This window comes from Cebus imitator, unplaced genomic scaffold, assembly GCF_001604975.1.
Source record: "Cebus imitator isolate Cc_AM_T3 unplaced genomic scaffold, Cebus_imitator-1.0 Scaffold304, whole genome shotgun sequence".
In the NCBI taxonomy this organism is placed as follows: domain Eukaryota; kingdom Metazoa; phylum Chordata; class Mammalia; order Primates; family Cebidae; genus Cebus; species Cebus imitator.
In genome coordinates this window covers 1,835,393-1,847,730 of record NW_016107619.1, presented here as the reverse complement: position 1 = coordinate 1,847,730, position 12,338 = coordinate 1,835,393, and the positions used below count along the sequence as shown (strand labels likewise).

General features: G+C 44.0%; 1 protein-coding gene across 1 annotated transcript in view; it reads right to left on the bottom strand.

The window, feature by feature from the left end:
• The window catches only part of CNTNAP2 (contactin associated protein 2), a 1,742,807-nt gene that overhangs the window by 141,944 nt on the left and 1,588,525 nt on the right, over positions 1-12,338 (bottom strand). Inside the window, exon 28 of the mRNA XM_017502914.1 lies at positions 8,523-8,616. Within this exon, the coding sequence (XP_017358403.1) occupies positions 8,523-8,616 (94 nt within the window). The remainder of the gene's footprint in view (positions 1-8,522; positions 8,617-12,338) is intronic.

The window sequence follows — 12,338 nt, the reverse complement described above, 5'->3', positions numbered from 1 at the left end:
TTAGTCACTAGCTGGCTGGTGTAGGAAGTAAAAGCAAAGCTTTTTTTTTTCTTAATGTCCCAGAGGACTATGAGAAAAGGAGAAGACACAGCAGGAGACAGGAGAGCTGAGCTTTGGAGGAGAGAGCAGAAGTGAGTTTCTAAAGGATGAGGGAGGGGACTCAGGGTTTAGGGCTATTGCCTTGCTTCCCAGTCTGGGGCTCTGAGGAGAGGCTGCTGTGTAGGGGTCCTGCACTGACGCGGGACAGCCCCGCCTCATGTAGAGAGGGAAGAGTAAGCAGACAGGGTCTCCGGTCCTCACATGCATCATCTCATTCTCGTGCAGCCTGAAGCCTGAGAGGAAAGCCCTGACTGCCTGACAACTGACGACAACTGCCATGGGGAGATGGAGGATGCGACAGAGACTTAGGGCGTAGGGGTCTCTCAAGCGGGAGCTGAGGGCACAGGAAGTAAGCAAAGGGAGTGCGGCATGTGGCCCCTGGGAACACTGCCTGAGTCAAAGAAAGGGACACCAAGTTCATCAACCACAGTTTAAGCTCCAGGGGGCACTCAGGGACACAGGACACTGGGCTGGAGGCCAGCAGATGCCCGGCCCTGCAAACTCCAGTACCAGCATGCATCCAGGCCCCTCCCAGCCCATGGCATCGTAGGAATGCTAAAGCTACACATGTTGCTGCCTGTCCCCTTCTGTATTCTATACACCTGGTCACCACCTTATAGAAAGAAGCAGGGGATGGGGAAGGCTCTTTAGAGACTGAACGTTTTTATTCATGAGGGACAGAGCACAACCGGAAGGAATGTTGAAATGATTAAGTCTGAATCGGCTTTAAACAAGCCTGGACGTTTAGCTGATTTGCCTTTGCTACCCAGAAGGAATAGGAGATCACCAGGCGCAGATAAAGACATTGCATTTTCTCTGCATAGCTGAGCTGTTTTGTGCATGACAATGTACAATTTTGTGATAACCATGGCAACCTCCAATTTGGTCTCCCTGCAGTTTCTCACTTCCTGTTATGCATTTGGCACCCTGCAGATGGTATTATCTGGCTGAAGTGTCAATCTGATCATGTTATTCTCTGGATTTAAAAAAATCCTTCCCTGACTTCCTCGACAACCCTAAGATAACATTAAAACCTTAACATGGCTTATAAATAAATCCTTAACATGGCAGATGCCTGTCAGTGCCAGGATTCACCTCAGTCCTGCTCCAGGAAACGCTGACTGTGATTCCCTGTCATCTGCACTTTCGTCTGGCCTCAGGAGTGTGTTGGATGTAAACACGGGACAAGCCAGAAATGCTGGGGAGTTGGTGCCGCAGGAAGCAGCCCTCATCCGTGCAGGATGGGAGAAGGTGGAGAGACGCCCTGGCTTCCTCTGCCTTGGTTGGGACACTCAGAGGCACGTCTCCCACCATCTTCCAGGGTGCCTCAGTAGGATTATGGTCTAATTGCCCACAGTGGTGAGTGGCTTGACAATGCTCCACTCCTTTCCCATCTCTACTCTCCTGCTTGCTTTATGGGATTGTCTTCCAGGTAAACTTCTTTTTTTTTTTTTTTGAGATGGAGTTTTGCTCTGTCGCCAGGCTGGAGTGCAATGGTGCAATCTCGGCTCATTGCAACCTCCCCCTCCTGGGTTCAAGCGATTCTTCCACCTCAGCCTCCCAAGTAGCTGGGACTATAGGTGCCCGCCACCACACCCAGCTAATTTTTGTATTTTTACTACAGACGGGGTTTCATCATGGCGAGAATGGTCTCGATCTCTTGACCTCGTGATCTGCCCGCCTCAGCCTCCCAAAGTGCTGGGATTATAGGCGTGAGCCACCGCACCCGGTCCCAGGTAAATTTCTTATATTCAAAAAGAATTCTCCGGGGTTTCTCTTGGGAGAATCCAAACAAGATAGGCGATGGCACAATGTATCAATCTGCACAGTCCCATTATTAGAGTAAAAGTGGGCACTGCTAGTAATTTACTCTCCTGGCAGGAGTAGCTTGAGTCTGTCCCTGGCAAAGCAGGACATGTGGCCCTGCTGGTAAAGCCCGCTTTGATCTGAACCCTGCTTATGCTGTGCCGTTTTTATCACCTGCATCCTCACAGCCTACTTTCCACCATTCTGAATGCAGCTTGTGGTGGTTCCTCAAATTTCCCTCATAGCACATTGTCTTTCCAAAGATGTCACAAGCGTAACTCCCATGGCACGTTTCTTTGCAGTGTGACCTGGCCATGATGCCACCAAGATGTAGAGTCTGCTTCCTCTCTCTTGCAACATGGGCTGGAACCCAGATTTTGGTCAATAGCATGTGGCAAGAATGATGGCTCTTAAAGACCTCCAGCTTCTGTTTGCTTTTTGGAATGCTCCTTCTCGGAGCCCGGCCACCATGCTGGGAGGTAGCCCACGCAGCCATGATTTGGAAGCCTTGAAGGAGAACTGACCTCTGGGCTTGTGGCCCCAGAGAGCTCCTGGGTAGCCAGCACTTGCTGCCAGCCACATGAATGAGGCCATTTGGGGCTATCCAGTAATTCTTATATCTTGCCTGAAGTCACGAAGCAGAACAACCACCCTGTCAATCCACAACTGCGAGAAATAATAAACCACGGCTTTGAGCCCCACAGTTTTGGGTGGACTGCTGTGTAGAATGGAGAGCTGACCTCCCTCATCCTTATGCCCTCAACTTCAGCCCTTTGCTTTACCCAGATGATTCTAACATATCATTAGGGTCCCGCTTCTGTGTTACTTCCTCTCAGATGCCTTTCTTTACTCCTGGACTGGCTTGAGTGCCCTCCCTACTTGCTCCCAAATAATTCTATACTTCTTTCCATTTATCCCACCCTCTTGTCTTTTTACTTCTAATTGCCTTTCCATTATCTTCTTTTCCAGAAACTGAAACTCTAAAAATGTGACCCAGTGCATACTGACACGTTGTATGATCACTTGTCTTGCTTTGGGTTCTCCCAAGAGAAACCTCTGAGAACTGGATTTGAATACACAGTTTCCAAAGGCAGAAATTGTGCATGTCTTTGGCCCTAGTGATGTTCCAGGGACTTATACAGTGCCTGGTACCTAACATACAATGAGTATACATTTGCTGATTATGACAAAGTAAAAAAACTGATATTTATTACACATATACTATGTGGCAGATTGTGCTGCCTGCTAAACATGTATTATTTTGCTGAATCCTGTGACAAAGAGATCATTACTATTCCTATTTTACACATGAGAAAACAGATACACACAATGTTAAGCAACCTGACAAAGTCATACAATTGGCAGACGGTAGAGTAGGAGATTGAATTAGGCTGTTCTTGCACTGCTATAAAGGAGTACCCGAGACTGGGTATTAATGAGGAAAGAGGTTTAATAGGCTCACAGTCCTGCAGGCTTTATAGGAGGCATAGCGCTGGCGGCAATCACATTTATTTCTACCACATTTCATCTTATTATTCTTAACCCATCTTCCTAGCCTGTCAAGATGGTTTTGAAATGTTTTCCATAATCCATCATATTAAGCCATCCCGCTCAGCTTTGTGACATTTGCAAACTTAATAAACACGCTATTTGTGTCTTTCTCTAAGGCATTAATAGAAATGTTGAAAAGGATGTGAACGAACAGAGGACCCCACTTTCAGCTTCAAGTTATATTTCTCTTCCTTGAAGATTTCTTGAGAGACTATTAAATTTGTTGCTGAAAGATAAAGTCTATGATATCACTCAGCTGGTAAAAGATGAAAATAAGGGAGAAAAGATGGACATAACTAAGTCTGGTGAGATTTCTCTTTTGTGGAACTTTGCTGATTGCTAGTGATCCTGAATTCCTTCTGGAAGCATTCAGGATTATGTAAGAATCCATTCTAAAAGTTTGCTGTTGGTTGGCAGTGATCACACTGTTACATCTTGAAAATATATCCTCCATCCCCTATATAAAGGTCACACTTGTCTTTGATTAGGTAGCCTTTTTTCCAGCCTTTTTATGTTCCATTTTCGAGCAGTGCTCATCAAAGAGCTCAGTGTGAAGTCATCTTAGATATTCAGAACCATCTTCTTCTCTTTCTTTTGTAGGATCAGTTTCCGATTAGCAGCTGACCTAGCAAATCAACAACTTTGGGTCATGAATCTCCAGGGGATTTCAAAACCTGGCCAGAGTACATACTTGCTGCAAGTTCAATACGCATGTCTGAACAGATGCATTTTTACACAGCTAGGAAACGCAGATGGGTTGTCTGTCGCTGAAGTATATGTTGTTTTCAAAGAGACATTTAAGCATATTCCTCCTTAATCCTGCCCCTATGAAATACATCAAATATGGGTACTGACATGACTTTTTGGGGTCTTCACTGTGACTCCTTCAATTGTATTAACAGAATTTCAGCTTCAGAATATCTGATCTCATCCTTGCTTCCTCATCATTCTGGAAGATGCACGTATCATCAGAAAGCAAAGCATAGGTCTTGGGTCACAAATCATGCTTTTCAAATCTCAGCATCACCACTGACTAGCTGGGTGGCTTGAAGTCAGTGGTTTTCAACTGGTGCTGATTTTTCCCTCCTATGGGACATTTAGCAATGTCAGGAGACATTTTTGGTTGTCACAACTTGGGGTAGTAATTATATCTAGTGGGTAAAGACCAGGGAGGCTGCTAAACATTCTGCAATGCCCAAGACAGCCCCTTTAACAAATAATTTTCTGGCCCCAAATGTCAATAGTTCTACTGTTGGGAAACCCTACTTTAAGAAAATAACTTAATCGATTTGAGCCTTAGTTCCTTCTTCTATACAACGAAGGTAACAAGGTCTGTGGTGCGGTGAGGAATGCAGATTGTATTGTACTTACAGCATATGGCATAATAACTGGCAGGTGACCAGCATCAAACATGATTATTTATGTATTAGGCATTGTGTTGGATACGTCTTAAGACAAGCTTAATATTAAAAGAGCAGTTCATGTACTCCACAAATATTATTTGGGCCCTTTTTATATGCTAGGCACTGATAAGACTGCTGCAAATAGATTAGTTTAAAAAAAGAGTCTCTGCCCAGCAATCTCTGCCCTCAGGGAGCTAACAACCTGCAGGTTGGTATTTGTGTTCCCCATTTTGCAACTGAGAGAACCCAGGCTCTGAGAGGTTTCACTAAGAAAGCAACATGGCCAAGATTTCAATGCTAACAGAGTAGACCTGGATTCAAGTCTAACCAGCTCTGCCCAATTCTAAAGTCCGTATTCTTTCTCCTCCATGATTGTCAGATGCCCACTTTTAGGCTGTGAGCTACGTGAGGACTGCAGATCTCACCTCTGTGCTAATCTTACTGATTCTGTCAGGATCATCATACCCCCTCACCCTGTAGTATATGTCTACAACGATATTCTTTCTGTTTTGTTCCCCTTTTACTCTTTGTTAACTCAACAAATATCTACTGCTCACTTGCTCCTTGTTAGTATATGGTGGACCTATGAGATGCTATCTTGGTCTGCAGGGAGGTCATGGGCTTGTAGGGATGAGAGACGATCTCTGCTAGAAGTCAGTGCACCAAGGCTCCATTGCTGGAACCCTGACTACTCTCACATGCATGACACCGTTTCCGTCTTGGAACTGGGGACTTCCTCATGGGTGTTGATGTGTACTTTCTGTAACTCACTGTCACACACACAGTTACCTAGTTTGTGTATGCAGCAACCTTTTCCTTGGGTGTACAAAAAAGTCAGGGAGTAACCTTCATGTATCTGAGGCTCATGGCACACTTTTAGCTGTGCATAGATTGATGGCACGGTACATTCTTAGTTGTAGAAGATGGGGCCTTCATTATGTTATTTGTTCATGACCTTGAAGGTCTAGGCCATACAGTTTATTACAATTGTGCTGAAATGTGAATTTAGTTACATGATCTGGAAAACAGAGGAACCAGAGGATATTCCTCATAGTGACAGAACCCAGAAATCAGCCAACATTCCCATCAAAATTGGACTTTGTAGGTTTCACAAAGAAATAAAGTCTATTTTTTCAGACATGTTTATAGTTGATGTTACTTTAGGAATGTCATAGTGTAGTATCTCCAGGAACATCACAGTAGCAAAGTGTACAGTCTGTTTGATGGAATCACATGGTTTGAAGGAGCACTTAACATTTTAAAGTATTCTTGACTGAACTGTGGGAGTGCCTCTGGTGGAAAGTGGGTATTCACCAAAGTCTGAGATCCATGCCTTATGAATGCCAAGGCCCTACCCCACTAAACAGCCGCCTTTTGTTGCTAACTGATGGCATTGCTCAACTTTCAAACACATCCCTCTTCCGGAGCTTGACCATGAATGACAAGTTTGTTTGATCTACTTAAGAGTCTGGACTCTCATCAGAGAGACCTCACTTCCAAACTCTGCTTTCCCAAGATTAGTTGAGTAATTTTTGTCAAATTGACCTTCTTCTGCTTCCATTTTCTCATCTGCAAAATGAGGTTCATAATCAGGGATCTCATTTCATTGGATTGTTGTGACGTTCGTTTCCTATATTTACACTTGTAACAGGTAATGTCACAAAGTCTCTTCTTGTTCACAGACAATAGAAGTGGTGATAAGATCTGTAAAAATACAGCAACTACGGAAAATGTTGGAGAAAATTCAGATAAGGACATCAGGGTAAGGTAACCCAAAGCTAGATTTGAGAATGCCTGAGGGCTGTTTTTAGGATGCAGAGGATTAAGCAGGGGAGATTTAATTATCCTTTCGTTTCGTACCATATCTAAGGACCAATGATCAATACATTTCAGTCCTCATTTGTTTTCCAGTTCCAGCCTTTGACTTTTCACTTGCCACTCCCTACCGTCTTGTTCACTGAGTGGTCTTGGACTTCATGCACACACCTGCTTTCCCACTGTCTTTTGGATGCCTCCTTCACCAGCCAGACTAGTGTGTGCCTGGTTCTAAACACAGAAATCCTTTTTGTTCTTGACCACTTGCTGGCACAAGATGTGGGTTTCATCCCTTAACTGGTCCACCTCAGCGCTTACCTCCTGCCCCAACCATCCTCTCTGTCTTTCTCTTTGCATTTCTAGATTAGCCGCCACAGGGATTACAGCACAGGAAAGAGCTCCCTTGATGTCTGATTGACTGAGTTCAGATTTTGATTCTGCCACTTATTAGCCAGGTGGCCAGGTTACATAATCTCTTTGGGCTTCAGTTTTCTCATCTAAATAGTGGAGATCATAATCTCAACTACCTCATACGATTGTTATGAAAATTAAATGGGTTAATATCTACAAAGAGCTTAAATTGGAGCCTGGCCTACAGTAAATCTGACAGCAGTGCACAATATTATTTTTATTAAAGGTTCAGTCTCCTGCTCCCTCCTCATTTTCTATGACCCCTGTTCCATGATTTTAAGTGAGAATTTTTACCATTAATGCTATTCTGATCATTTCTATCCATTGGCTACCGAGGGACCTCCCTACCCGCCTGAATGTCACCACCATCTTACTATTTTCATTTGGGGTTCACAGTACACAGCCTCATAGTAAAAAAAATTCACTGGCTTGACATTAAATACTTAAAAATACTTCACCAATCATATTTTTAAAATTTAGGGTGTAACCTTCACATATCTGAGGCTCATGGTACATTTTTAGCTTTGCACAGTGCTAACCTCCTCTGGTGAAGAGAAGGACAAGGAGACTCTGGAATTCACAATCACATGTGGGGAAGGGTGCTCTGTCACACTGTCAAAGCTCTTATTGTCCTTCTAATCTGCAAATAATATCAAGGCACTTTCTTGTGAGAGGAAGACAGAGTCATGTCGATATGCTTTGACAAAGGAAATGTTAAATTACATCCTATTGCTAGTAGGTAGAGGCCTGTAATAAACCAAATTCTCCATAGAGAAGCCTGGAGCAGACTTGCCTTCACCTGAGTTGTAGTTTATGCCACACAGCAAACACCAGTTCCATTATCAACATTGACTTAGAAGCCCCCAACACCAATCACAATGTATTTCTTTTTCATTTTTATTTCATTTTTTTGAGACAGAGTCTTGCTCTGTCACCCAGGATGGAGTGCACTGGTGTGATCTTGGTTCACTGCAACCTCCACCTCCCAGGTTCATGCGATTCTCCCCACCTCAGCCTCCTGAGTAGCTAGGACTACAGGCGTGTGCCCAGCTAATGTTTGTATTTTCAGTAGAGATGGGGTTTCACCATGTTGGCCAGGCTGGTCTTGAACTTGTGACCTCAAGTGATCCGCCCGCTTTAGTTTCCCAAAGTGCTGGGATTATAGACATCACACACCACCCCCAGCCTAATCACAATGTATTTGATAGGCAAATAAGTAGCTTCAGAATGAGGTACATGAGCAATTTACCCCAAAGATGATTTGCTGATGCTTCTCTTGTACAAACACCAAGAACAACCGTGCAACTTTTCTGTACAGAGAAGATATTCGTGACTGGCCCCAGTGAGAGAAATTTACCTGATAGTTTTAAAATCCAAAATCACATTACCCAAATGTATTCTTAATGTACATTTATACCTAACGAACCACATTCTTACCTATAACTTTTCCCAGAAAGAGCGACTTGGGAGAGTTGAAGAGTGTGTCGGATGAACTTGGCAGATGGTAACTCACAGAAGGATAATGATCGAGCTGCAGGAAGAAAACAAGAGACACTTTTAGAAGCACATCGCTACCCTGTGTGGAATCAAAACTCCCCTGGGGGAATGACGCCACTCTTCAAACTCTGGTTTTCCGGTATCTTATTTCATCAGCATTGACTCAAAAACACCAGCCGGAGAAAATGGAAACCCATCTCTTCCTTTGCTGGGGTTCTTTGAAAACAAAAATTTGAGCATGGTAAGTGAAGACCCTTTTTTTTTTTTGAGACAGAGTCTTGCTCTGTCACCAGGTGCCAGGCTAGAGTACAGTGGCGCGATCTCATCTCACTGCAACCTCTGCCTCCTGGGTTCAAGTAATTCTCCTGCCTCAGCCTCCTGAGTAGCTGGGACTACAGGTGCACGCCACCACGCCCAGCTAATTTTTTTTTTTTTTTTTTTTTTTTTTTTTTGTATTTTTAGTAGAGACAGGGTTTCACCATATTGGCCAGGATGGTCTTGATCTCTTGACCTCGTGATCCGCCTGCCTCGGCCTCCCAAAGTGCTGGGATTACAGGCATGAGCCACCATGCCCAGCCATGAAGACCCTTTATGAATAGCTCTCCAGGTGATGTACCTTTTCTGTGGATAATTTACCTACAGGATTAAGATCCATGCTCATTTTCATGGAGTAAAATCTGCTTGATCCAATCTCCAGTGTCAACCTCTGATATAGAATATGCCACATCTATAGTAATGAATTTTCTTAAGAATCATCTCACTGAATTATTATTGTTTTTTTGAGATGAAGTCTTGCTGTGTCACCAGGCTGGAGTGTGGTGGTGTGATCTTGGCTCACCACAGCCTCCGCCTTCAGGGTTCAAGAGATTCTCCTGCCTCAGCCTCCCAAGTAGCTGAGGTTACAGGCACCCACCACCATGTCTGGCTAATTTTTGTATTTTTAGTAGAGACGGGGTTTCACCATGTTGGTCAGGCTGGTCTTGAACTCCTGACCTTGTGATCCGCCTGCCTCAGCCTCCCAAAGTGCTGGGATTACAGGAGTGAGCCACCACGCCTGGCCCGGATTTTTAAATTTCATGATGCGATCTCATGCATGTGCACACGCATACACACACTCAAATGCTGAGAGTCAAGTAGGGTAAACAGTCATAGTTTTCTCACTTATCCCAATGAGAATGATTTCTCTTTGCCGCAGGCAGGGGAGGTTGGGTGAGCTGGCAGCAGAGGGAGGGAAGTGAAGCTCTCGGGAAGAGCGCACAGACAGTGACCATTGGACTGATGCACATTTCTGATCCTGTTGCCCGCGGACAAAGTACCAATGCTGGGGTCAGAATCATTAGCCTGGTCCTGTGTGTCCCGACGTGGCTTCTCCTGCCTCATAGTCTTAGCAGTCTTTTTACCACCCATAGAGTCTAGGTGTGTTTCCCCAACTGTGAGCTCCTAGAGCTTTCTGGGCCTTTTTTGTGCCCACCTGTGGAAAACTTTCTCTCATAACCATTCATTTTTCTCAAGCGAGTTTAATGCCTGCTATGGTCAGCATGACGAAAGCTGGGGGCTATAAGAAAACACAGCAACGCTCTCCAACATGGGCATTCCCATGGGAACCATGTCAATTGTGTACAGGAAGGGGACAGAACAAGCAGCAACTTGTTGAAGGCAGCAGCACAGACTCAGAAGTAGATATGCTCCTGAGTCCTTGCTCAAACGTGGCCTGATGAGGCGACACTGTCCTTCAGATGAGCAAAGATGCTGGGAGCTAGCTGTGCTCTTGGGAGGAAGGAGAGAGCGGCAGGGAAGAAAGAGGGCAAGGAAGTGATCACATCTCATCACCCCAATGAGAACCAGCTACTGCGATGAGTAATCATGTTATTAATGACTGTCTGCATCAGAATCTTGAAACTGCCTCCAAGAAACTTAAGAGACCGTTGTACAGTCAGGGTTAAGAGTCAAAGAGTCATCACATCTCAAGAACATTTTAGATTTTTGACCCACAGATGTGGTACAGTAGGTTTTTGTGCATGAGTCATATTGCTACAAAAATCCAAAAGCACCCCACCCCGAAAAACCATTAAAGCAAACATTTGCATGCTTGGCTATCATTTTGAAAAGTTTTGTGTAACATCAAATGCATCATTAACAAAACAAACCAGTGTGGTGGCTCATGCCTGTAATCCCAGCACTTTGGGAGGCTGAAGCAGGTGAATCTCTGGAGTCTGGGAGTTCAAGACCAGCCTGGACAATACAGTGAGACCCTCATCTCTACAAAAAATTTTAAATTAAATTTAAAAAAAGTAGCCGGGTGTGGTGGCGTTTGCACCTGTAGTCCCAGCTGCTCAGGAGGCCAGGAGGTCAAGGCCGCAGTGAGCTGTGGTCACGTCACTGTGCTCCAGCCTAGGTCAAAGACTGAGACTCTGTCTCAAAGCAAGCAAACAAGCAAACAAAAACACTTATTCCATCCAGATACTCTTAAATATTTAAAATCTCATGTAGTTGTTTCTTTGGAGCAAAAGCTCTTCAGTGTCTGCTCTTAAATATTAGCTGCTTTGGTGCCATCTGATGGCATACCTGGGTAACTGCCACCGCACTTTTTTTTTTTTTTGAGACTTGAGTTTCGCTCTTGTCACCCAGGCTGGAGTGCAATGGCGCAATCTCGGCTCACTGCAACCTCCGCGTCCTGGGTTCATGTGATTCTCCTGCCTCAGCCTCCCGAGTAGCTGAGACTACAGGTGTGCGTCACCATGTCTGGCTAATTTTTGTATGTTTAGTAGAGACATGGTTTTGCCATGTTGGCCAGGCTGCTCTCGAACTCCCGACCTCAGGTGATCTCACCTACCTCGGCCTCCCAAAGTGCTGGGATTACAGGTGTGAGCCACCGCACCTGGCCGCCACTGCACTTCTGTTCATTTATTCACTTTCTTTTGTTAAATGGTAAAATGCAAAATACCATTGTTAACTAACAGCCTACCTGGCAATGCCTCGGCAGGTGATGATCGCCCCCTAATACTTCCTATAATTTAAAAACTAAATTTGTTACTAAGTTCTATTTTCTTAAAGAACTTTAAAAATGGATACAAATAATATATGTTCATTATAGAAAAAATATAGGTTTTCAGAAAAAAACTCCTTACTGATAATAAATGTTAATTTATAATGTATTTTCCTTCAACTTTTTAAATAAAAGGGGATGGAATCCTACTAACACGTTGTTTTGTATATTTTTTAACTTGATATATTATAAATGTCTGTGTTAATAAATATACAGCAAAATTATATCTTCTTAAATAACTTTAAAAAGGGATACAGGCCGGGTGCAGTGGCTCAAGGCTGTGATCACAGCACTTTGGGAGGCCACGGCAGGCAGATCACAAGGTCAAATCAAGACCATCCTGGCTAACACAGTGAAACCCTGTTTCTACTAAAAATACAAATAATTAGCTGGGTGTGGTGGCGCGTGCCTGTCGTCCCAGCTTGAGAGGCTGAGGCAGAGGAATCGCTTGAACCTGGGAGGTGGAGGTTGTAATGAGCTGAGATTGCACCACGGCACTCCCCCCCAACCCCCTCACCTGTAACAGAGCGAGACTCTGTCTCAAAAAAAAAAAAAAAAAAAGATACAAGTAATATATGTTCATTATATAAAAAAGAATGTAGATTTACAGAAAAAAACTGCCTGCTGACAATCAATGTTAACTTTTAATATATATTCTTTCAACTTTTTCAGTAAAAAAGGGATGGAACCCAATGAACGTATTATATTTT